At 42.9% G+C, this 27,015-nt stretch overlaps 1 protein-coding gene across 2 annotated transcripts in view; it reads left to right on the forward strand.

Annotated features, from left to right (window-relative positions):
- The window catches only part of LOC138754610 (CTD nuclear envelope phosphatase 1-like), a 47,754-nt gene extending 22,659 nt beyond the window's left edge, over positions 1-25,095 (forward strand). The window contains exons 6-8 of one of the 2 annotated variants that reach the window (XM_069919111.1): positions 1,498-1,609; positions 6,281-6,365; positions 18,231-25,095. In XM_069919111.1, the coding sequence (XP_069775212.1) occupies positions 1,498-1,609; positions 6,281-6,365; positions 18,231-18,291 (258 nt within the window). In that variant the 3' untranslated portion in view covers positions 18,292-25,095. Of the gene's footprint in view, positions 1-1,497; positions 1,610-2,563; positions 2,886-6,280; positions 6,366-18,230 lie in introns of those variants that run through there. The other variant, XM_069919112.1, reaches the window with a different exon arrangement.
- Positions 25,096-27,015: the final 1,920 nt, after the last annotated feature.

Genomic DNA, 27,015 nt, shown 5'->3' on the forward strand with positions numbered 1-27,015 from the left:
GTACGTGTAGGGATACAAATAAGAAAAGACAAACACCAGAAGATGGCTGGTGCAAATGAGATACAAGGCTGAAAGGTGAATTAGTTTGAATCCCAAAGACTATTTTATACTAAGTGAGATGTTGTGCTTTGAGTTTCCATTGACCTTTACAGACATCATTTAATGGTCAAAGTTCACTTGTATGCTGCAACAATTTGGCACTTACTGTCATGCTCATTTTCTCTTCTGCAGTTGTGCACTCTCCTGTGTTCCTTTCTTCTCACTCTTTCTGGGGATTCTTTAGGTTTTGAGTACAAATCCAGCTGGGGTGTATGAGAATACGTGAAAGTTTAGCCTCCATTACATCCTGTCTTGTGCCATCAGAAACACCAAATAAAAATACAGTCAACCTCGCTTGCTGTCCAGGAGAAGCGCATAATCCTTTTGGTGCACCTCATACCCTAACTCTTTGACATTATTTATTCACGGCTAGCTGTTCTTTATTTTTGCTCCATCTGTATTCGTGTGCCAAGTACTTCAATGTGCATCAAATGTATCAGCATAGAGATTCTGGCAACAGAACAACTTTCTAAGGGTTGGTGACATGGGTTTGGAATATGAATTTCAAACACACTGCATTGTCAAGTCATAGGGGCATAAGAAATAGAAGGAGAAGTAGGCTGATCTTTCATCTCTGCACCATTTTCCCCTGTATTAACTCCAGATCTTGTGTTTCCCTGATTATTTGGCAACTCGTGTTCCTTTTTTAGTAAATTCCAGGGAGTTGTTATGATTTGGGTGACACGAGTGGCGTAGCGGTTATCACGATGCCTTTACGCCGCCAGCGATTGGAACCAGGGCTCAAATCCCATGCTGTTTGTACGTTCTCTCGGGAACTCCCACTATTTGAAACGTACTGGGTGAAGGTTAATTGGGTATAAATTGGGCGGCATGGACTCGAGGGCCAAAGTAACCTGTTCACGTGCTGTAGATTTAAATTTAAAATATGGGCAAAATTCTTCTGATCTTTCCATTATTGAGACCATTCTCTGTGATTTTTAGACATCACAACTGGTGGAAATGTTATCTATTCACCCACCCTATTAAGTTCCTTCTAGAACTCTTTGTTTGGATGAGATTGTCTCTCATTCTTCTGTGTACCAACTAAGCCACCTTAATCTTTCCATGTATGGCAAACCTCCCACAAGCTCTGCCCCAGTGGATTGTACATTATAATTGCTATTTTAAGGGTTGTGGACTTGAATCATATCCATCACATCTCGTTGACTAGCAGAACAGGCTGCTGATCTTTGCAATATATTCCTCCCTGCTTCATGGTCATTGTGTCTAACTGGGTATCAAATGGTGAGAGAAATGGTGCAAGGCCTGCTGACTTTATGAATGAAAACTGCATGAAAAACTGTCCAAAGAAAATTGCGTGTGTGATGCATTTTGTTTTAAGTTTATAATTGAGTTCTGCCTTGCACCTTCCTGAACCCCACTTTTTGTTTTCCTCAGCACTGTACACTTGAATTGGGCAGCTATGTGAAAGATCTTGCAGCAATTCACAATGACCTCTCCAGCATTGTAATATTAGATAATTCGCCAAGTGCGTACCGGGGGCACCCAGGTAAGATTGCTACTTTCTAATTCCAGTTGTTTTAAAGGTTTCCTGTTGTGCTTTTGTGCATTAACTGGCGGTACTTTATTTTCAAAATTAAAATACAATAGCTTTCAAGTGGAATGCAACATTTCTGGATGATTAACACTCAGTCAATCAATGCATTTGAATCTAATCATTAAGATTTTGTTGGCTTGAGATATGACACTGGAGGTGGAATAAATTTATAAGTGTAAATTTTTCCTGCCAAGATTTAGTGTGGTGAGTTGAGTGACAGCACCAGGAATACGTTCTTATTGCATGATCAGTCATTTAACCTTGGCAAGTTTCTTGAAGGCTTTGTAATCTTCTCTAACTATAGGTTTTGATATTATGTTAATGTGCCTTCACTCCATATGATGTGTGTTGTTCCTACTCTTTCTGAGCACTTCAACCAATAGCTTAAGGCATGTTTTACCCAGTTGCTTTGCACTTTGAGACAAGCAAAAAGACACAAATGGAATTTCAGTGCAACTGCACGCCCACACGCACCCCCTTAATTAAACCTCCAACCATCCCAATCACTGTCCATCATACGGGGTTGGTCATGAGCATTTTTCCTGTACTTCTGGATTCTCTGCTCTTCGCCAAAGTTGGTCTGTCTCCGTTAGGGTGTGTGCTGTCTTCACTTTTTGTTGGAGTTGGCCAATTCTGGTCCTCACTGACTTCACTGCTGACTACCAGAGCAGTGATTTAATTCTGGCTTGCTGATGTTTGGGGGGTGGTGGGGGGGGAGGGTTTAGTTCTGCTGTAGCCTTCCAGAAAGTTATCTTGGCCTGATCAATCCAAGACAGGAAGGGCCATTGCTATCCATTTCAAATTATAAGTTTAGAGGGAAACGCGAACTCTGAGCGAATCACAGCTCTGTTCTGTCTGACTTTGTTAGCTACTCCAAGGACAATGCTTGTTTTAAATATTCAACAGCAAACCACCAGTGGGCTGATATCGCCTCCAACCGTGCATCTTGGCGCCTCACAGTTCGGCGGGCAGCAACCTCCTTTGAAGAAGACCACAGAGCCCACCTCACTGACAAAAGACAAAGGAGGAAAAACCCAACCCCAACCAACCAATTTTCCCTTGCAACCGTGCCTGCCTGTCCCGCATCGGACTTGTCAGTCACCAACGAGCCTGCAGCAGACGTGGACATACCCCTCCATAAATCTTCGTCCGCGAAGCCAAGCCAAAGGAAAGGAAGGAACCTTGTTCTTGCCATAGTCTCACTGACCTGAGCTCCATGTCTGACCCAGTGAGTTTATGGATTAGAACTTCCACCAGGGCCTGGGATCCTTTTCCATTCAGAGTGCTTTCCCCTTCCACCCATACCCAAACGCACATAAATACCCTATGATCTCTTGTCTGTGCTCTTTCCCTTGCCCCTTCCCCCACCATTTTACTCCGGAACCTGCCTGCTTTCTTTCTTCACACCTTGACAAAGGGCTTAGGCCTGAAACGCTGCTTACATATCTTTGCTGCACAAGGGACGCTTTGTGACTTGCTGATTATTCCAGCACTTTTGTGTATTGAACCATGCATGATCTGCTGGGCCAGGTGCCAATTGTTCAGTACTGTTAAAATGCCATCAGAATACTTCGAGAACAGGATGCACAAACTTAATTTATATTCCTTCGATTAAAGGAATTCTAGTGATTGAAGTATTTAAAATACAGCAATGGGAAAGGACAAAGGGATGACACACGATGGCAAAATATGTAATGAAAATTCAGGAAGGGGCCATGTAACCAAAATTGATGATACCTCTAATTGGACCAGAACAGGAAAATGTTACAAAAGGCCCTTTTACACTGCCCTTGAAAGATGGGAATTAACCACCTTTTAACTGCTTCACTTCCCTGTGTGATCGCAATGAATGCAGGATTAGTGGGGGTAGCCTACCCACTTTTCTAGGACGTTGACGCTGTAATGCTGCAGGTCCTGCCTCCTTTTGCACTGGGGTGCTTGGTTCTTCTGTAAAGGTTGCACTGACCCAGCTTTTCTTGGTTTTAAACACGTGTCGATCACTCGCCAGTAAAATGGGATGGCTGTGTAAAAGGGGTAAAAGATAAAACTGAAATTCAATTAAAAAAAACCCCGTTATCCTGGATTTCAAGCAATTGGAAGCCTCAAGCAACCAGCAAAAAAAAAAAAAATCATGGAAAATAAATGGGTAAAAAATACAAGTTTAAAATTGGTGCCTCCTATCGGACAGTTCAGCAACCATGCAATGTGCAAACTCAAGCACCAGCAAATTTGTTTATGCGGCATCTACCAATCCCCATAGCTGCCAGATACTGGGGGTTTTATTGTATTTCTAACGAGGCAGTGAATAACTCCTCAAAAAATAATTAAATGGCTGCAGTTTAACACCCATTATTGCAGATGCAAAGTAATGAATATTGTGAATCAAATACTCCAGGACCAGTAACTTGTAGCAGAGTGGGCATATTTGAAAAAGAGCAGGGTAGTGCTGATATTAACAAAGGGAGGGATGTAGAAGGAGGATCTTGGCTCTGAAAATCAAGTAGAAGAATTGGTTTGAATGGACCTGGAAAAACAGCCAGAGCAGCAAATAGTGAGAGTTGAACACTGTCGAGTCTGCTCCGCCATTCAATAAGATCAGGGCTGACCTGAATGGCTCATCTCCACCTACCTGCCTTTTCCCCATATCCCTTAACTTCCCTACTATGTAAAAATATATCCAACCTTGTCTTAAATATATTTACTGATAGCCTGTTCATTCCCGGAATCATCCTTGTGAACTTTATCTGTCCCCTCTCCAACACCAACACCTCCTTTCTTAAATGAGGAGCCCAAAAGTATGCGTGTTACTCCAAAGTGAGGTCTCACCAGTACCTTAAAAAACCTCAAAGTTGCATCCCTACTCTTGTCACTCTGTCGCTCTCGCGTCCATCATCATGAAGTGCTGCGAGAGGCTTGTCATGGGGCACATCATACTCTTGCTGCCCCCGTCACTAGGCCCCTGCAGTTCTCTTACAGACCCAATCACACTATAGACGATCCCATCGCCACCGCCCCAAAGAGTAGTACTCGTGCAGGGTATATAGTAAGTAGAAATTTACAGAAGTATATAAGAAAGGCAATACAGTAAGATGTAGGTAACCGAATTTGCAGTTAAAACATGTAGAGGATGAATCAGTATATTGAGGTACCATCTAGAGAAACAGGCTATTTTGGATATAGTATTGTGTAATGAGAGAGAATTCATTGATGACCCGATAGTTTGCAGCCCTTTGATGATTATAAATCAGAATTTCCTGTCAAGTAGTTCAGTTTAGTTTGAAGCGAAGGTTTTGGCTCTGAATACACCAAACTAAAACACAAACCATGAATAAGATGTGGTAGTTTTCCCCAATCTGCATTTAAAATGACTAACTGTATATAGATTGCAATACCCAGCTGTGGTTAACATGAGAAATTAAAAAAAACAATAGAAGCTTGTAAAATTCCCCTCAATAAGTCGTGCACATGAGGAGTGGCAGAATATCAGCAAAGAATGGAAAGAAACCCGACTACATCAGGTTGGAAAATAGCAAAGGTCTCTCCACTGTTTAAGAACCATAAAGGGAAAAATGCAGAGAATTGTAAACCAGGTTAACCTGACATCAGTAATCGGGGAAGACGCTGAAATCTGTTTTTAATGAAGTGCTCATAGGTTAGCATCAACATTGAGTTCTAAAAGTGAAATCCTGTTTTGACAATTGATCGTGTTTTGGTTGTAACTCGCAGAGTGCCTGAGGATCAAGCAATGAGTATGGTGTCTGTGTGACTGCAGTGTAGAGTGTTGGGAATAATATACTAACGTGAATTGGTAGGGGCTGGTGCAATCATGAAGGCAGCTTTGATTTAAGCTTCCATAAGTATCTGAAGGGAGGCCCATGTGGAAAGGATGGGGAGTGGGACTAACATTCGGAGCTTTTTCAGACCCAACAACTGAATGGGCCCCTTCTCTGCCGTAACCATTTTATGTGGAGATGCATGATCATAATTGACTTCTGTTTGGCTTCTGCCACATTAAGACAAATGGCAGTAAAGCATGAAAGTCTGCAGATGCTGTGATTGAAGTAAAATCGCACTGCTGGAGAAACTCAGCGTTCGTTAGATAGCGCAGCCTTACAGAAGACTAAAGACGATTTCGTGTCATATCAAATTTATTACATGACAATAAAATTATCTTGAATCTTGAACATAACCAACGTTTCAGTCCTGAGCCCTTCATCAAGGTAGAAGCAATATGTAGGCAGGCACTAGAGCACAATGGGCTGCCTAGATTTTGCTTCTACCCTGATGAAGGGCTCCATCCCAAAAGATTGCTTTTGAATCCTTATCTTTGCTATATAAAATATTGCCGTGTGACTTGCTGAGTTTCTCCAGCATTGTTTTTTCTATGGAAAATGACAGGCTTGTAGTCTGCGGGCAGCAAATCGCATTGGCCTTTGGCAGGAGAACATTGCTTATGGTTTGTAATAATTGATACTTTGACATTAAAATGAGTGGAGCTTACAAATGTATGTGGGGTGGGTGCACTTAGATAACCTGCTGAGCGGAAGAGGACAAAGTGCCCTGGCCTTTTTTCTGTGGGGAAAGTTATCTTGTCCTTCTGACTGTTTCTCCCTATTTCCACAGATAATGCGATTCCTATCAAATCCTGGTTCAGTGATCCTGGAGATACAGCTTTATTAAACCTTTTACCTATGCTTGATGCATTACGGTAGGTTGACACCATATCAAAACATTCTGTACTGGACAATGCACTTTTTACTGAATTGAACTTCAGTTGATGGATTTTGATTTTAGTTAGTTATGAATGTATTACATAGTGTTAGGGTTTTGTGTGTTCCCCATCTTGACTAAATTTGATTAAAATGTCATGAGTTGTTCAGGCAGTGGACACCAAAAGATGCATTAATTAGAGCTCTACCAATTTTAAAATCAATACAAGTACGGTATTAGCTAGGCTAAGTTTCTTTGATGTACCCCTCCAAATCCATACCCCAAACTGGATGTTTTGACATAACACTTGGTTCTTCTAACCCCATCGCTGTAGAATTATGGAGAATTTACAATGCAAACACAATGTTCTGAGCTTGTGTTTCACATGGACCTCTTCACCCTGCTTGGTCAAATCAGCATATCTTCTGGGTTAGTCGCTGCTGAATTTTGTTAGCTAATACCATGTTGAGACAACCCCGTCCAATGGTGGCAGTAGCCTTTTCTCCCCCAGCGTTCCATTTACCCAGTCTCCCACATAAAATATGGAAGGTGGAAGGTATCGAATGGTATTTCAGTGAGACCTCTCTGCCTCCAAAGAGTGGAATTGCAACACAGAGGTCATTGGTTGCCTGAAGGATCCCACTCTCTTCTACAGCCCAATATTTTTTCCCACTTAAAATGATCCATGACCATTTCTAAGTACTACATTTGTATCTGCCTCCACTTCTACCCGCAGTGGTGTACAATGGATCCCAAACACTTTTTTTGGCTCATTTTGCCAATTACCTTTTATTGTAGGTTACAACAATTTTGATCCCTCCTCCAAAGGGAACAGTTTTTCTCTACTTACACCCTTCGTGATTTCAAATACTTGAGGACCACTATCTTGGTAGCATTATTTCGGAGGAGAGACTATAAGACAATAGAGCAGAAATATTCAGCCCATGGAGTCTGCCTCATCATTTAATCGTGAGCTGATCCATTTCCCCACTCAGCCCCACTGCCTGGCTTCTCTCCATAATCATAGATGTCCTGGCTAATCAAGAACCTATCAATCTCTGCCTTAAATACACCCAGTAACCTGGCCTCTATAATGTACCATGGCAAAAAAAAATCCAGATTTACAATGTTCTGGCTGAAGAAATTCCTCTGCAGACCCTTCAATCCTGAAGTTGTGCCCTCTTGTCCCATCACGGGAAACAACCTTTCTACATCTACTCTGTCTGTGCCTTTCAACATTCAAAATGTTTCACTTCGATCCCCCTCATTCTTTTAAATCTCAACAAGTTCAGGCCAAGAGCTGTCAAACACTATTATGATAAGAACATAAGATATAGGAGCAGGATTTGTCCATCCGGCCTGTCGCGTCTGCTCCACCATTCAATGAGATCAGGGCTGACCTCATTGGCTCATCTCCACCTACCTGCCTTTTCCCCATATCCCTTAACTTCCTACTTTGTAAAAATATATCCAACCTTGTCTTAAATATATTTACTGATAGCCTGTTCATTCCCGGATTTATCCTTGTGAACCTTATCTGTCCCCTCTCCAACACCAGCACCTCCTTTCTTAAATAAGGAGCCCAAAGGTACTCGTGTTACTCCAAAGTGAGGTCTCACCAGTACCTTAAAAAACCTCAAAGTTGCATCCCTACTCTTGTCACTCTGTCGCACTCGCGTCCATCATCATGAAGTGCTGCGAGAGGCTTGTTATGGGGCACATTATACTTACACCCTTGCTGCTCCCGTCACTAGGCCCCTGCAGTTCGCTTACAGACCCAATCGCACTATAGACGATCCTATCGCCACTGCCCTCCATTTAGCCCTCACCCATCTGTAAAACAAGGACTCTTATGTTCAAATGCTGTTTATTGACTTCAGCTCGGCATTCAATACAATCATATCACAGTACCTGATAATGAAGTTGGGTCTAAACATCTCCCTCTGCAATTGAATTCTTGTCTTCCTGTCCGGGAGACCTCAGGCAGACTGGATCGGTGACGGCACCTTCAAGTCCACTGTGTTGTGTTGGGTTCAAACACACTTACAATGAAAACTACCTTGAGCCCGGAGATGCATTCATAACTTGCTTTATTTTAACATACCCTTGGTGAATACCTACATGCGCAGGCATCTCCTGCTGCTCCCGAGCCCGCCAGATGCATAACTCATCCAGATGTGGAAGCCTCGCCCCATGATGTTATCGGCCAGCTCAATGCCCCGCTAATAGTGTTACACCACATCCCTCTTTGCTTTCGAAGCCCTCTTCTGTGGCTTCACCTGCTACAGTTCCCTTTGCACATTCAGGTACAAATACACATAGAACATTTACAATACACAAGTCCTTCTTGATTCTGGGTGTTTTACAGTCTCCACAGATTCAATGTCTGTCGTGTCTCTACTTCTCGGCCTGACCATTCTTATTATGCCAGATGAACTTTGTGTTTCAATCGGTAGAGTCTCTGGACCTGCCTTTACAGGAGTGTCCACTTTGAGACTCTGGTATGGGCACAAGATGTGGCGATTCAGTCTCAGTGTCCCTTGTGGTCCGCTAACCATGTACGACTGTGCCCAAAAGTTACCATACCTTGCTGTCTTGCATCAGAGATTCACACATCATCTCCTGGTGCCAGCTTTTCCAGGTCAATTGTTCTTTGTCTCTTGTTATACCACTTCGTATCTGTACACCTCTCCTTGTTCTGGAGTTGTAACAGGTCTGGGAGTTCCAGCTGCAACCTCTCTGGAAGGGTTGGTTGAGTCGTGCGAAGGCGACGTCCCATTAGCAACTGGGCTGTAGCCGTTGCTCAGCGGTGTGGCTCCCTACGCCAGTAGTGCACGTAAGGGTCTTTTGGCTTCTTGAGCAGATTCTTTGTTTGTACTGCTCGCTCTGCCTCGCCATTGCTTTGTGGATACTTAGGGCTACTGGTCACATGCTCGAAACCGTAATCCGCTGCGAAGGCTTTCATGTTTTGTCCAGAGAATCATGGACCATTGTCACTTACTCATGTCTCTGGGATGCCATGCTGTGCAAACATCGATTTTAAGTGAACAATTACATCGGTAGTTCATGTCGGGCTGAGTTGTGTTATTTCTAGGAATCTCGAGAAATAGTCCACCATTAATAAATAAGTATTCGCTCCAAGAGTGAATAAGTCTGTGCTAAGTTTTTGCCATGGCCTGTCAGGGAATTTACTCAGCATCAGTGGTTCTCTTACGTTTGTCCTTTCCTGGATGCACTCTCTGCACCTCAAAATAATCTCACTTATTTGATTACTCAGACCTGGCCACCACACTGTTTGGCTGGGACTTTCCCGGCACTTTACAGGCCCCTGGTGGCTGTCGTGTATTTTCTCGAGTACCTCATTCCACATGAAATAACTAATCTCATACCACGCAGGAGTAGTCCCTTGTGCACACTCAGAACAGTCCTCTCTTGCCAGTAGTATTTGACTTGTCCTTGTAATTGGTTTCTGTCTGGCCAGCCTTCAATGCAGTATTTCATGACCTGCATGTGCATACACTGTCAGTGCATCGTTGCCCTCGGAGCTCTGCCAGGTATCTTTTGCTCGTTGAGAGGTTTTCCTTCAGTCTCGACATAAATATTGGTGTCCTCCATGAGGTCTTTCTCATCACTCGTGGTTCTGTCTTGTAGAGGGGAGCGAGGGAGTGTATTGGTACTTGAGGTTCTTTCCAGGTGTGCATGAGATCATGTATGAGTTTCATCCTGAACCTCTGTATCCGTGGCGGCATCGAATCCAGCACTTGCCCACCTCGCCGACTCACAAGCGGTTTGTGGTCTATCTCTAATTCAATGTCGTCCCAAATTAAATAGTTGAATCTGACAACCCCAAGTCGGGACCAGTGCCTCTTTTTTCAGCTGTGCCTACTGTTGCTCTATTTCTGTCACCGATCTGGAAGCATAAGCGGCTGGTATACTACTCCTAGTCCATGTGATGAAGCATCAGCTGATGTTCTCAGTTGCCCATTTGGATCATGCAACTGAAGTACAGGTGTGGATGACAGCTCTTGCTTGAGGTTACTAAATGTCCTCTGTTGCTCATGTCCCCAGCTCCACTGGTTTTTTCTTGGACAACAGGTCTCTCAGTGGTTTGTCCTTTTCAATCAGATTTGGTACGAACTTCCCTAGTTGGTTCACCATGCTGAGGAAACTTCTGAGCTCAATAATATTTGTTGGCACCTCCACGTCCTCCACAGCTCTTGTCTGGGTCTGGTCTCGTGCCACCTGCTGAGATGATGTACACCAGAAATTTCACCTGCCTCCTTCCAAACTCATGCTTTGCCTAGTTGAGACTAACCCCTGCCTTTTCCGCTCATTCTAGGATTGCTTGGACCCTCACGTTCTGTTAGTTCTTCATGGTCCCCAAATGAGGATATTCTCCACGTGGCAGACTATTCCTTCCAGGCTGGTGATAACCTCAGTTACCATTCTGTTCTGGAATGGTACCAAAGGGTAGGTGGTTGAAATAATAATGCCCAAATGGCGAGATAAATGTGTAGAGAGCTGATTGTTTGGACAAAGGAATTTGCCAAAATCCCATGTTCACATCCAACTTAGTAACATATTGTGCACTAGTGAGCATGCCTAGGGTCTGATCCACCGAAGGAAGATAAACTTTTCTCAGCAGACGGATCCATTCAAGGGTATCGAGTCCACTTAAATGCAAATGTCTTGTTTATTCTTTATCGGTGCTACCACCGTGCTGCAACACCACTCTACAGGTTTCTCTACGCGGCTGATGACTCCAATCTTCTCCATTCCTTCAAGTTTTCGCTTCACTCTGCCCATGAGCAGCAATGGAACCCTTCGAGGTACTTTCAGTGAAAATGGCTTCACATCTGGCTTGTTTAATGGTGTACAACTTCTTACTAGCCCAATTCCATTGCAAAGTTTGAGGTACGCCTTCCTCTTTTTTAAATATTTTATTTATGTTTTCACACAAGCTTGTACAGCCAGATGCAGTATCCTGCCAACAATGGCAGTTCACATTCAAATATACATATATTCATTTTCTATATATATATCTCTACCAGCCCCTTCCTCCCACACATAAAACAAGACTATTCTCTCAAACTTCAACTAACAACAGCAAAACTTTAACACCAGAATAATAAATAAGGGGCAGGAATTGTCAGTTCAGTGGGCGGCCTCTGGGCTGATATTCATTCCTGACTTCCCTTGATTGGGATCAGTGCGAGGGAGAGGAAGCCGCTGCAAGGAACGGAGAAACCAATCACTGCCATGTACCTATGTAGTACATGTATGGCTGCCAGATCTTACGAAAGGGTCCATATTTGTTTCTTAGGTTGTAAGTTATTTTCTCAAGGGGAATGCAGCTCTGCATTTCCTTGTTCCACCGTTCGATATTAAGGCTAATGTCTGACTTCCAAGTTGCCACAATGGACTTCCTGGCCACTGCCAATGTGATTAACATAGATTGGATTTGTAATTTGGACAGCTTCATTGTAAGCCTTATGTCCATTATATTTCCCAGCAGGTACAACTCTGGGTCCTGTGGGAATCGCCTATAATTTTCTCCAGGACTTGGCCTAGATCCACCCACAAGGGTTGGTACATGACCAGGTTGTGTGCATGAACGTCCCAGTCACAACGCCACATCTGAAGCATTGGTCCAAGAGTTCTAGTTTGGAACTGTTTATTTTCTGCAGCATTAGATACAGCTGGTCCAAAAAGTTGTACTTCACCAGCCTGTACCTTGCATTGATGACTGTGGCCATGCTTTCCCGGCACAAGTCAGACCAGCATCTCTCATCAATTGCAATGCCCAAGTCCTACTCCCCATCTTTCTTTCGATCTATGAAGGCCTGTTTGAGTCCAGCCAACTGGAACAAGTAATACATGGGTATGCCTTCCTGACTGTCTCTTGGTCTAGGGTTTTCACTCTGGCAACTAGCTTGAGTTTCACTGAAGCTGGTCTGCTCAATAGCGCCACTTGTCTCTCACCATGAACATTTCTTCTGTGGTGCTCCTCTCTTTGTACGAGAGCGTTTCTTTAGACGATTCCAGGACCATCGATTTCACTCCCCCTGGACCGTAGAGTGGTTTCTGTGCTTTTCCTAGCTTGCAGTCTCCGGGTATGATTCTTTTGAACACTTGCTTGGGAATGGCAGTAACATCAGCCCCTGTGTTGATTTTTAGGGTCACTTTGCTGTCTCCTACGTTAATGTCAGCCATCCAGGGTTCCTCGCCAGATGCTCTTTCTCCAAGGAGCAATTTGTCCACGTTCTCTTCTACCTCATTCACCATGCAGGTTGACCTACAGACTTTTCTGTCGTGTCCTCGTTTTCCACAACTGTGGCATTCTGCATTCCTGGCTGAGTAGAACATAGTTTTCCACACTTGGGGCCTGTCTTACACTCCACTCAGCTCTGAGTCATCGTTTTAATTTTTTCCTGACCTGGCATCTGCCCTTTGCCTTTAAACTTCTGCTGTCTTCCTCTCAAGTTGCACTGCATCTAATGCCAGTTTGATTACACCCATTTCTCGCAAGTCGGTTTGCTGCTGCTTCATTGCCTCTGACTGTTTAGCTATTGTGACTGTTGTCATGAGGGTGAGGTCTTTGTCGAGTTGCATCTCTTAGACCCACTACTAGTCTGTCCTGTAAAAGTTCATTATGCAGATCCCCATGTTAGCAGTACTCTTCCGGTGCATGCAAGGCTACCATGTACGCATCTACTGTTTCTCCAGGTTGCTGCACTCATTAAATATCGCCCGTTCATAAATTACATTCTTCTTAGGCACAAAATAATAATCAATCCTCCAGTACTGAATCGTACTGCTGTCGCTGCATGCCCATTAAGTTAAGCACGTTGTCAGCCTCCTCCCCACAATATGCAGTATACCAGCATATTCACCTGGTCAGCTTCAGAGAAATTATTTAAATTACTTGCCAGTCTGAAGCACTCGAATCTTCTTATCCACTTCTCACATTCCTGTGGCTTTGAGAAGTGGAAGGGTTCTGGAGGTTTTATCGTGAAAGTTGTCATCGGAGTTGCTGCCACTCCTAATCGGGGAGCCTCTACGTGTTCAGGCCCGTTCTCCATCTTAGCTCGTCTCTTTCACTTTTACTCCTTCTCTATGTGGCTCAAAGCTCCACTTCTGACACCACGTCAAACACGCTTGTAATAAAAACTGCCTTGAGCCCGGAGTTGCGTACATAACTTGCTTTATTTTAATATCTACATGCGCAGGCATCCCCTGTTGCTCCTGAGCCCACCAAACACCCAACTCTTCCAGAAGCGGAAGTCCTGCTCAGTAACTTCATTGGCCCGCTCAATGTCCCGCCTATAGTGTTACGCCACACACTGTTGTTCACTCTGCTGGCCCACGACTGTGCAGTTAAACACAATTCGAACCACATCATCAAGTTTGCTGACAACATGACCATGGTGGGCCTGACAGCAAGAATGACGAGTCAACTTATGGACTGGTGCAGAGCCAATGTCCTGTATCTGAATGTTTTTTAAAAATAAACAAGATGATTGTCGACTTCAGGAGGGCCTGGGGGGGGATGACACTCCACTGAATATTGACAGCTCCACTGTTGAGGTTGTCAAGAGTATAAAGTTGCTTGGAGTGCACTTGGTGGTCCCTTAACACCAGCTCCATAGCCAAGAAAGCCCAGCAGTGCCTCTACTTCCTGCAAAGGCTGATGAAAGTTCATCTCCCATCCTCACTACATTCTACAGAGGATGTATTGAGAGCATCCTGTGCAACTACATCACCGCCTGGTTTGGAAACTGTACCTCCTCAGACCGCAAGCCCCTGCAAAGGTCAGTGAAGTCAGCGGAAAAGATCATTGGGGTCTCTCTTCCTACCGTGAAGGACGTCTATAACACTCAATGCAGCGAAAGGCAATGAACTTGGTGAAGGTCTCCATACACCCCTCACGTAAACTGTTCTCCCTTCTGCCATCTGGTAGGAGGGCAACATTCTTCTTTCCCCCCCCCCCCCCCCTCCCCCCCAATCCATCAGCCTCCTGATTTCTCAGAACATTTGTGGATAGGGTACCAGGGACCGTTTCTGTATACTTCTTAATATTTTAATGTGTTTAACTTCTTTTCTAACTTGTATTTGTGAACAACAAATAAAGGTGACTTGAATTCTGTTTCTCTTAAAATGAATACCAGCATTGCATTTGCCTTCTTCATCACCAATTAACTCAACGTGCATGTTTACCTTCAGGCTCTCCTGCACAATGACTCCCAGTTCACTTTGCATTGGGTATTTTCAATTTTCTCCCCACTTAAAAAAAAATAGTCTGCCCACTTAATTTTTTTCTCTACCAAAGTGCATGCCGTACACTTTCCAACACTGAGCAGAAGTGACAAATGAAATACATTTTCCTAATCTGTCAAAGCCCTTCTGCAGCCTGCCTGGTTCATCAACACAATCTGCTCCTCCACCTATCTTCGTATCATTTGCAAACTGGCAACAAATCCATTCATTCCATAATCCAAATCATCAACATAAAAAGAAGTGACCCCAACACAACTGGCAACCAATCCCTGTATTCCAATTCTCTACTTCCTGCCAATCAGCCAATGCTCTACCCATGCTAGTATGTTTCCTGTTCTACCATGGGCTCTTATCTCGTTAAGAAGTCTCGTGTGTGGCGCCTGGTCAAAATCCAAAGAATACAACATTCATTGCATCCCCTAATCTTGTCTGCTTATTTAAAGAATTCTGATAGGTTTGTCGAGCAAGATTTTCCTTTCAGGAAACCATGCTGGCTTGGCCTCTCTTCTCATCTGCCTCCAAGTAGTCCATAACCTCATCCTTGACAATTGACGCCAACATCTTTCCAACCATTTCCTTTCTGCTGTCTTCCTCTCTTCTTGAATAATGGGGTGACATTTTGTGATTTTTTTCCCCCCCCTGCCCCAGTCCTCTCTTGATTTTAGAAAGATAATTACCAATGCCTCAGCAGTCTCTGCCACTACTTCTTTCAGAACCCGATGGTACAATCAATCTGTTCCAGGAGACGTATCCACCGTTAGACCATTCAACTTTCTAAATGCCTCTCTTGAATTTGTGAATTTTAAATTTAAATTTATCCTGCAGTAGGTTTTGTCAGCCCACGAGCACATGCTGCCCAATTAACCTATAACTCCTGATACGTTTCAAACAGTGGGAGGAAACCAGAGCCCCCAGAAAAAACCCACACAGACACTGGGAGAACGCACAAACTCCTTACAGACAGCAGAGGATTAGAATCCCATTCCCGATCACTGGCACTGTAACAGGATTGCGCTAATCGCTGCACTAACCATGCCATCCACTATTCCCTGATCTCCTTCAGCATCTAACACACTGCTAATATCTTCCACAGCAAAAACTTATGCAAAATACCTATTTGTCTCCCATTATTGTTTCTCCATAGGTCATTTTTAATGGCCCTGCATCTACCGCAACTCTCTTTTCCTCTTTATATACTTGAATCCTTTTATATCCTCTTTGATATAGCCTACTTTCACACTTCATCTTTTCCCTCCTTATGAGTTTTTTGGTCACCTTCTGTAAGTTTTTAAAAACTTCCCAATCCTCTATCTTCCCACTAAGTTTTACTTCCTTCTATGCCCTCTCAAGCACCCCAGCTTGTCTGTGTACTGTGTACTATGTGCCAGGTCTTTTACGCCTTTTCGAATTATGGCTTTGAGTTTACATTGGCCCTTTGGTAGAAAGAATGAGAACACTTCACATTGGGTGGCACGGTAAGCGCAACGTGTTAAAGCACCAGCAACCAGGGTTTGAATCTGGCGCTCTCTGTAAGGAGTTGATATGTTTTCACCGTATCTGTTTGGGTTTCCTCCCACCGTTCAAAACATAACTGGAAAGGGCCTGTTATCTGCTGTAAGTTTAAATTTTCTCAGCATTACATTTAATCTTTTGCCTCTCCACCCATTTCACCAGGCTCTTTGAAGTCTTTAGCTACCCTCCTTGTCCTGTATTATGCCTAATTTTGTCATCTAAGAATTTGGAAATTGTACTCTCTGCGCATAAGTGCAAAGCATAGAAAGTAAAGGCCTTTGTGGAGAGCCCTGTGGGGGTTCCACAGTTCATTTCTTTCCGGTCCATCATGAGTGTTTCCTGTTGCTTGAACAGTTTTCTATCCATGCTGCTACACCCCTTTATGGTCACCTTGAATCACTTCAGCCTCTTTACTATTACTGACCCTTTGTCATTTGTCAAAACAGTCTTCTCAGATTTTTCGGACATCAATTGCCGTTAACAAATCAATCCACATTTATCTAGAGGCTGTGATTTCTGTGCCTGATTATTTCTAGAATTCTCCCCAACATTGATGTTAACTGGATTGGTCTATAGTTTTTCAGTTTATCCCTGCAAGCATTGATAAACAAAGATGTAACATTTGTAATTTTCCAGTCTTCAGGCATCATCCTGAATAGATGTTTGGAGGATTTTCGCCAGAGCATCTGCAATTTGTTCTCTTCCTTCTCTCAAAATCCAAAGAATCATCCCATCTGGACCAGGTGGTTTATCCATTTTAATTGCAACTATCCTTTCTCGTACTTCTCTGAACTTTTAGTCCATCCAGAATCTCATTTACACCTTTGGTTGAGACTCTTGTAGCATTTTCCTTGGTGAAGACTGACGCAAACTGTTCACTTTAGCCATGCCCTTTTGCATCTGTGAATATATTTCTCCTTTTGCCTCTACTACTTCTGCTGCCTTCCAGTTCATATACTAATAAATGTGTGGGGGACTCTCGGTAGGTTTGGTGCCTGCTCTTTTTTTTTGTTCAATGCTTCCTCTTTTTTTACTTTTCATCCTGAACTTTTGATATTCGGCTTGGTTCTCACCTTTATTTTCTTCTCTCCTTTAGTTTCTTGGTCGTCCATGGATGTGCATCATCTCTGATATTCTATCACTGGTGTGTGGCCAAAGGAATAATCAGGATTTACCACCTTGTTGAGGCTTTGGTTCTTTATTTCCTTAAAGTGGGAAAGAGGTTGAGAACCAGGGTTTCATTCTTTTTGCTGCCTGTGCTATTGATACCGATACAAATCATGGCTTCTTATTCACTTTCCCCAGTCAGAATTGTCTGTGACCACTCAATAATATCCTGAACTCTGGAATCACACTGCAACCACAAAACACTTGCCAGTTCCCCTGACTATAGGGGATATGTGGGAGTGGTGTGGGGGGGGGGGGGGGGGGGGTGGGGGAGGAGCTGTAGAAACATTGCTCTTTCTATCCTTCTCCCTATGCCATGGTAGTATGGATTTGGTTCTGCAGTGGAGAAACCTATTTCCCCATCCTTATTCAAACCTGGAGGCTGAAGATCCCTCTGGTCTCCTGAATTACCAATATTTTTGTTTGCCTGACAGTCGCCCATTCTCCCCTCAGTAGGGTGACAGTCTCCTTGATCATGCTATCCACAAACCACTCAGCTTGTGGACCTGTGACATCAGCTATTGCTTCTGTTCCAAACCCTGGTCCAAACTCGGGCCCCTCTAGTCACAACACTTTCAGTTCCTGTGGTTGTCAGGAATTTGGGGAACGATCTGGAATTTCCACATGGTACCAGGGCCTGAAGTCTCCTGCCATGCCTCCTATATGTTACATTGGTTCTGCTAACAACATATGATGATGGTTGGATTGCTTTACTTGCCCTGGACAAAAAAATATTTATCCCTGGCTCTCTATTTAAACCAAATGCTTATGTAGCCCTTCTGTAACTGTTTTCTGTTCACCTTTTAAAAGAGGAGGAAATGAGGCAAGGAACGAAGCGAGTTTGGAGGGGGTAAGTGATTAAAACTGATTGCGCTTTCAATTAATGTTTCTTTCCTGCACATTTCAGGTTCACATCAGATGTCCGGTCCGTCCTCAGTCGGAATCTGCACCAACACAGACTGTGGTGACGTTGAATTAGTTTTTTCCTAATGGTCACTTTGTAGGCATTTCCTGTTATGCCCTCTGCTTTGAACACTGCAAAAACTGCACTCCAGGGAGGGGATCTGAGTGTGCATGAAATAACACAAGCTCACTGGAACAGTCAAGACAACCTGGTTTCCTTCCATGTTAGATCTATATATGTGTCAATTTTACACTTGTTAAATTCAGTGGTGAAAAGGTGCAACATATTTTTTGTTCATAAAATTGGTATTGTTTTTTTAGCTCAATTCTGCTCTGGTTGCCTGATGCTTTTTTTCTCTCTTTTGAAACTGTTCTGTCTTTTAAGTGCATGTGTTTTTTTTTAAAAAACAAAAAAACAAATGAACTTCACTCCAAAAGTAGCAAGGTGATCAGGCCGCTTCCTGTTGAAAAGGAAGCAGTTTTATTTTCATCTACTCTGTCCTTCTTTGTGATGCCGATTTTCACCTGAGGTTTGACATGGAAAAGCAGTCCCCAAGCCTGACCCTGTCAATGGTGCTAAACCACAAACCTAGAACCAGGCTTTGTTTGGAATTAGATTTTTTTAACAACTGATCCCTAATGTGAATAGTTTTCAATGCCACTTTTATCAACAGAATTAATAATTGGATATCAAATGAAGAATAAAATCTCATTTATAGTATAATAATGGGTGATTTGTATCACATTTATGGCCTGCAACAGCACAGATTAATTTTAATGTAATTTTTCCTGAAATCCTTTCTCAGTGATTAATAGGAGGACTAATTTTCCTTCAACCTGTTATTGAGGGTGATGGGAGTAACATGTGAAGGTGGGATTTGCTAATTAACCAGAGTTGAATATTCAGCTGATACTCATTATCCTTGTCTCACAGCGTTGTCCATTGACGGGATATCTAAGTTTAGAGAACAATTTTACTAAGATCTCATTGCAAAGGATTTTTCACTGAGTGAAATTGTACAGTTCCTAAGAACCCAATTTGTCAGTCAGAAAACTCTCACTTCTGTTAACGCTCCTGTTTCTACTCATGATGCTATTTCTAGGGTTTCGCAATGCCCTTGTGTGCCAAGATCTTGCAGTATCTAAGATAATTTCTACACTTTTCACTATGGGTAGAATAATTATATATGAGGCAAGGAGATGCAGCTCTTCAAGTCAGTAAGGGCAAGACTTTGTTTAATAGCTGAAGACTGGAATCAGTAATATTTCTATTACATTTTGATTTAAATGTGGGTATTTTATAAATACATATAATTTCTAGTGCAGGAAATAGTCATTTGATTTTAAATACCTCTGACTGTGATAGACCCATTCCAGGTTGAGTGTTTGACCACTGAGGTCTTTTGTGTCCAGGAAGTTGGTCATGTTCTGTTACAGTAGCTGAGCCCAACCAAGACGACGATCACATTAATGTTGCTGTGTACTGACTGGTTTTAAAAGATTTGTTCCTTCTTTATTAGTTGATGCCCGCTATGATGAATTAGTTTTATTGCTTACTCCCTCTGAAACTTAGCACGTCAGTAAAATTTTACAGCAAGGAGGAACTTGCTGTACCCATTCTTAGAAATGTAGGTGTGATTGGTACAATGTGTGCAGGGAAATGGGTAGAAAGTGCTAAAAATACTCAGCCAGTCAGGCCATACCTGTGGGAAGAGAATTGGTTAACATTTCCAGTTTGTTAATGAGGAATTGAACCTTCTCTTCCCTCTGTGCACATTGCAAACACCTGCTGAGTGTTTCCAAAACTTTCAGTAATAAAAACAGACTTTTATCATCTGCAACTTTTTTTTTAATTGGGTAATTAATTAATTGCTGATTTATTTGCAATGTTCAAATGTTGGAGCTGAAGTCTGATCTGCAATAGTTATCTCACAAGTCCTGAGTAAATAAAAATCAGATGCTGGAAATGTGAAATAAAAAACCAGGACGTGCTCTAAATACTCAGCAGGTCAGGCAGCATTTGTGGAGGGAGAAACAGAATTAACGTTTCACGTTTGAGATCTTTTGAGACTTAAGAGGTCACCAACCTGAATCAGAATGAGAATTTGTCATGAACATGTGTTATGAAATTTGTTGTTTTGCTTCAGTAATCCAACTTCCTGGACACAAAAGACCTCACTGGTCAAACACTCAGTAATACAGGCACAAAATTGCTATAAATTACATTTTGCTAAACAAATTAATGAGGGAGTGTCTGTGGTTCATTGTCCATTCAAAAATCTGATGGCAGAGGGGAAGAAGCTATTTTTGTCCCATTCGGTGTTTGTCTTCAGGCTCCTGTACCTCCTTCCTGATGGTAGCAGTGTGAGAGCGCACGGCCTGGGTGGTGAGAGTCTTTGAGGATAGAGGCTGCTTTCTCAAGACACCCTCACTAGTAGATATTGTCAATGGAGTAAAGACTCCTGCCCATGATGGTGTCAGCAGAGTTCCCAACTCTCTGTAGTCTTTTCCTGTCCTGTGCATTGGCACCTCCATACCAGACTGTGATGTAACCAGTTGGAGTACTCTCCATGAACACCTGTAGAAATTTGCAAGAGTCCTTGGTGACATACCAAATCTCCTCAAATTCCTGACCAAGTATAGCTGCTGGCAAGCCTTCTTCATGATTACATCAACATGGAGGCCCCAGAATGGATATTCTGAGATATTTACCCTTTCCACCACTGACCGCTGGATGAGGACTGGTTTGTGTTCTCGTGATTTCACCCTCCTGAAGTCCACAATCAGTTCCTTAGTTTTGCTCCCGTTGAGTGCAAGGTTATTGTGACACCACTCAACCAGCTGATCTATCCCACTCCTGTCTGCTTCCTCATTGCCGTCTGTGATTCTGCCGGCAACCGCGGTGTCATCGGCATTTGAATTATGCCTAGCCATACAGTCATGGATGCATTTCCCTTTCCACAGATTCTGCCTGGCCTGCTGAGTTTACAGCATTTTGTTTTGTCTAATCTGTTCTTGCTGTAGATCTTTAAACTGTCATTGATGGATGAAGTGTCTGCCAGAGCACAAAAGACCATCTACCATCAATGCAGTTCATCAATCCCCATGTACCTTTTTGCCAACAGTGTCTCAGCTCATTTTGTATCTGACCTAGTTTCATTCTAGGTACAATGTCTCTTACATTTTCAAAACAGATTAACGGTTGGATTTTCAATGACAATTTTGATTGCAGTTTTTAGTTTGAACTTTTAAGTAACGTTTGGTTGTGGCTGTTTTAAATATAGAGATGAATTTTCAGGGTAAAGGGTATGATTTATAACAGAAGGTTGCAATGGGTTTGTTCCATTGCAATTTAAAATCGCAGATCCAAGAATAATCTTGAGTTAGGGCTTTAATGTGATTTGTGACTTCAATCTGCTCAACCTGCAGGGAATAGTGTGCAGTGCCAGAAAACCAGCTACATCAGTGTGTGGAGCCATTGCTCTGGCCCAGCAGAGGTTTTGTGTCTCCCTTACAATAGGCCACACATTCTTCACCATTTATTTTGGTTATGCCCCCCCCCCCCCCAAGGACTCTGCTCTCAGCTTAGACCCCCCCGCCCCCTTCCCTGTGAAGCAGTCAAGTTTTGGTTCTCTCCTACTGGGTACACAAAAAAAAACCAAGAAAATAATTAAGTAAACAAGGCTTTGACTTAAATGTGCTGTGGCTCCTGGTTTTTGGTTTGGGGGGGGTGGGGTGGCTGCTGTTGAGAATAGCTGGTGTCTTGTGGCGAGTTCACCCAACCTAGTTTTATTTGGAAATGAAGTACTATGAATCCTGCTTAATGGAAATGTACTAAGTTGGCCTGTTGCATGTACAAAGTTGCCCAAGAGTTAAATTTGATCAAAACCTTGCTAACTGGATTGAAGCGTGAAGTATTTTCATTAGTTTGTGCCTCAAAATGCCATGCTGTAATGTGAGAATGCCACCCAAAACATGGGAATCTTCCAGGGAATTGCCTTCGTCCAGTGCTTTGTGTGCAATGCTGAAATGGCCACCAGAACTTCAGTGGCTATAATTTCAGTCTATTGCATTGATCAATTTAAATGAGTTACATCGGGAATTTTTTTTATGTTGAATTCTAATGAGGTAATCACAGCCATTCCTGCTTGATGTGCTACATTTGGTGTTCTTCGTTCAAAACTAGCTCTGGAGAGGTGCAGATGTTTATAGTAATGCTGTATGTGATTCACTGGACTAGCAACATGCCAACTTTATAAATTGATTCTGATAGCTGAAAATACTGGTCACCTTTTTAGTCTAAGTCTTTATAAATGAAGAATATAGAAGTAGCTCTGACCTACATCAGGATTAAACAGCAGTTCTGCAACTTTGCACAGTTAATGGAAACATTTTTTTGTGACTTTTTTTTCCCCCATTTGAGCACCTCTTGATCATTCTATTGCAATGGACATCAAAAGCCTGAAGGCATATGAAAAAATAATCTGAAAGATTCATGTGTAACTTCGCTCTAATATTCTGTCATGCAGAGAAGTTTTAAGTTTGTTCCTTTAAATCAGAAGGTCTGCATCCTTGAAACTGTTCAATTGGATTTTGACATCTGGCTGGCTTGGGTGAATCTGCTTTAATTGTGACCTTCCAAAACCCAGTCAAACATCATGTGAGATTAGTTGGAAGTTGATGTAGAGGCTCCAGGACCTCCCATCTTCATCTCCCTGGGTAATGTGCCGGTATGTAAATGCATCGACTAAATTAGTAATTCATCAAATGAGGAAGACCACTAGAGCAATGTGATGTGAACTAAAGCATCTCTGGCTTTCTTCAGCAGTGTTGGTAGTGGAAAGGGAGAGTGGTCCCGACCTTGATTATCCTTTCCTGGAAGTGTTGTGCTGTGTCGATATTGAGGGACTTTGGAATTTTATCCATTGACTTTGCTCCTCATGACCCTTGGCTCAATTAAAAGTTGGTTGGTAGCATCTGTGAAAATTAGCTAATGAAAATAGGTAAGGAAAATGTTGGATCTGGAAAGATGGCTTACAACAGCTTCACATGTATAATTGTATTCCCCTGATGCCTGCTTGCTATTATATCATAGTTTGCCAGGTTGATGGATTTGGAAAAACGAACTGGCCTTTAGAAGGCACTCAAAATGAATGCATCTTATTTTTGAAAAATGGTTTAATATTAATTTGAGTGAATCTAAATCAGTAACTCTGTACATTCCATTGATAAATCACTTTTGTATAAGTGTAGTAAACTTTTCCAATGCTTGAATACTAATTGTAAAAGTAACTTGTATATATTTTCAGAGACCCATATTGCAAATTCATTTTAACATTCAGCCATGTTTCAGTAACATTGAGAGTTTTTAATGCAAGGAAGAATGGAGATGCCCAGCAATGCCTATCGCAGAGTATCCTCTCTCTCCCCCTCTTCTGATAAGAAAAGAAATACTGATGAACTTGATAGTCCCATGTCCTAAAGTTCTGCCATGATTTGAATTTGTGTCCTTTCTGTTATGGTCTAACTGCAGTTTGTTTTCCATTAATCAATAAGGATGAACCAAAGAAATGAAGATGTTTTGTACAGTGAAGATGAAATAGAAAATCTATTGCAGTAATTCTAAACAGGGTGTTTGAAACCCTCCATATTGTAATGAGCGACTGGTTAGCTGTGTGACACTTTGATTTTCTTTATTTGGTCTGGAAAAACAGATTTGATTTCTGATTGTCCTTAGCTGGATGTTACACCAATAAGCTTCTGATAGGCATGTTTAAATATTAAATGTTTGGAACAAGGATGTCACTTGGCACATGAGGTGAGATTCATTCATTGGTGAAATTGCAACCAGTTTTTGCTGCTTTAATTTCAATGTCCTGCTCCTGTGTTTCAGTGAGTAACTTTCTTCCTTTTTAAAAAATCAAAATAATGAAAGGGGTTCTGCAAAATGGAATCTTCCCTCCCTTTTGCCACTTCCTCCAAGTAATTCATCGATTTTTTTTTTTCTCTCTCCTGCCCCCCCCCCATTCAATTTCAATATCCCTCTCTGCATTTGATTTTACTTGACCTTTATTTCCTTAATTTTTAAAATTCCCTTCAGTCTGATTTTTGTTTTAAACCAAATGTTTTGTTGACTGACCTCGTTTGTTTTGCCTCATCCATCTCGTTCCTGAACTATTTCGGCGCCACGATGCATCATTCCCACAAGGATCCACTTCGACACCTGTGTTCCATGCATCTAAAATTCTTAATTTCTCCCCTCTCAGTGTCCCTGCCCCTCCTTCCTTGAAGGTTTTTTTTTGCCTGTTTCATTGGATCCAAAGTAGCACTAAGATGCAGGTTGTAAATTATGTTTATAGCTCATTCCTGAGGAAGCCTTTGTCACGTCCAAGTTAACAATAAACAGCTAGGGCAATGTAGAACCAACTGCTGGTCATATGTCTTGCTGATGGACCAGAGCAACCAGTTTCAGCTTTGTTGTTAGTAATGACGTCAATGAGTGTATCAGTTTATTTGCACTATAGGATAATGACACCATGTTCAAGCCTGGTGAAAATAATATTCAAAACCCCGTGGTCTGAAGCCCTCTTGGAGCATGTGGATTGTCCTCTGCAGCTCTAGTTCTGTCTATATCGAGATTTGAAGCCAGACAATCTTTTGTATCACTTTACTACATGCAAAGAGTACAAGATATTTTTGTATGTTTGAACATGACCTGATCATAATAGCTAGCGAAAGGCTGGATATTAATAACTGTTATTACACAATGAATGGAGGAAGTGTTTTTTAAATGATGTATTTTAAAATTGATTTACAAATGCCAAAACTCAAACTTGGATCTTCAATAGAATAAATGGAAAAGAATTAAATTACTTTTTTCTTCTTCTGTCATGTTCAATGTGGGCTGGTTACTCTTTTTTCCAAAAAAAAACACAAAAAGATTCTGAGCATAGTTAATTAGGGCTAATTGAACCTGATATTCCACTGAACTACATTCAGATTGCACGTTCGGGGTAACTCAATAATGTTGGATGATTACTGATTGCCCACATCAGGTGATTATCCCTTTTAATCAGCCAGAAAATAGACTGTATCCACCCAGAGTCAACATTTAGGATGAATGTCAAAAGCACTCTCTACTGTAAGATGATCACTGAAGTTGCTAATATGGACATTTTGGTTGGCCTCTAATCTTATCAACAGGCCATTCCATACCACTTAAGATTGAAAATCGCAGTTAGTAATAGGGTGGGGCAGGTTCGCTCGGCTCTGCAACCCCGGGTCAAATCCGGAGCACTCTGTCAGGAATTGGTACATTCTCCCTGTGACCTGCGTGGGTTTTCTCCAGGTGCTCGGGCTTCCTCCAACTCTCCACAAATGTAGGGGGTTGGTAGGTTAATGATCAAATATGGGTGGATTTGGGTTGCGCGGGCTCCTGGGCCGGAAGGGCCTGTGCTGTATCTAACAAATCTTTGGCCCCTATATTGTCTAATTCCATGAACAATCAAGCAATATCCACATTTGCCCTGATAAGACAGTAAGTTCTGCTTCCAGGCAAAGCTGTCATTGCCTGTTGTTTGTTGCCTTTTGCAAATGACAGTCCATCATGAGTCTGAGTCTCTTGCAAACCCTCCTGCAAAAATTCTGTTTAAAAGTGTTTGTGTGTGACCTGGTCTAACAAACCTTTGTGGTGGTCCACCATTAGGCAGGCGAACCAGCCCCGCTTGTCACGCACGCGGTGGGGCAGCTGGCCAAAATGGTGCCATTGGGGGTTTCCTCCCGACCTTGGCACCAGGCTCAGAAGCCCGCGCTTGGCGACCCCCATGATATCCCGGTGATGTCGGGAGCCCCCAGCGTGGTTCTCAGCCAGGTCTGGGCTGGGAGTATAAGACCAGTCAGGCAGCCTGTAATAAATCAGTTTCTTGCTCACTGAACTCAACCCGTCTGGTTGTGCTGCCACTACACCTTTCCCAATTTATCTCCCAAACACCTATTTATGTTCTGTCACACCACGTACTGGACGGCAGTGACAGGACTCAAGCTGGAGGACATCTGCATCGTCCCTGATGACCAGACCCTCCTTTGGAACATCTTGACCGGCAAGCCTTGCCTCATCGTCCCGGCAGCATGGAGACGACCGGTGTTCAACACAGTGCACAACCAGGCACTCCTAGCTATCAGGACCACTGTTGATAGACTGAGAGAACAACTGGGCACGTTGACCCCGACACAGCACTAAAAGCACGGCCATCCCAAGACATTCATGCTCAGGGACCTGAGAAACTACACATACATTGTCGTGCGGTGAGGGGCACATCAGGGACCACTACAGCGGCCATACAAGGGGTTAGGAATAACGGGGCTACATGTGTGCTGGACATTGGTGGCAAAGAGGAAACATTTACCATTGACTGCCTCAGACCAGCACATTTGGACACCAGCCAGCCAATCAACCCACCAGCCCCACGCCACAGAAGCAGGCTGCCCAAAACCAAGGACAGCACCTGGATTTCCAGTGTGAGGGGGTATCATGTGGCGGCCCGCCTCACAGTAGGCTTCCAGACACGCAAGATGGCATCTGAACGTGGCAATGCAGACTAAATCAGCTTTCTTCACAGGCTGGCCGCCGCATGATGGGAAACAGCAAGTGCTGGTGGCAACGCCAGCCTATCCACGGCTGGCAAACCGGCCCAGGGGCCTATATAAGGCAAGGCCAACCATCAATAAAGTTGGTATCGTCTGTACTCACCTTGTGTCCTGCTTTTCTCGCCTTGCTGTGCGCACACTAC

The sequence above is a fragment of the Narcine bancroftii genome, chromosome 2 (assembly GCF_036971445.1).
Source record: "Narcine bancroftii isolate sNarBan1 chromosome 2, sNarBan1.hap1, whole genome shotgun sequence".
Lineage (NCBI taxonomy): Eukaryota > Metazoa > Chordata > Chondrichthyes > Torpediniformes > Narcinidae > Narcine > Narcine bancroftii.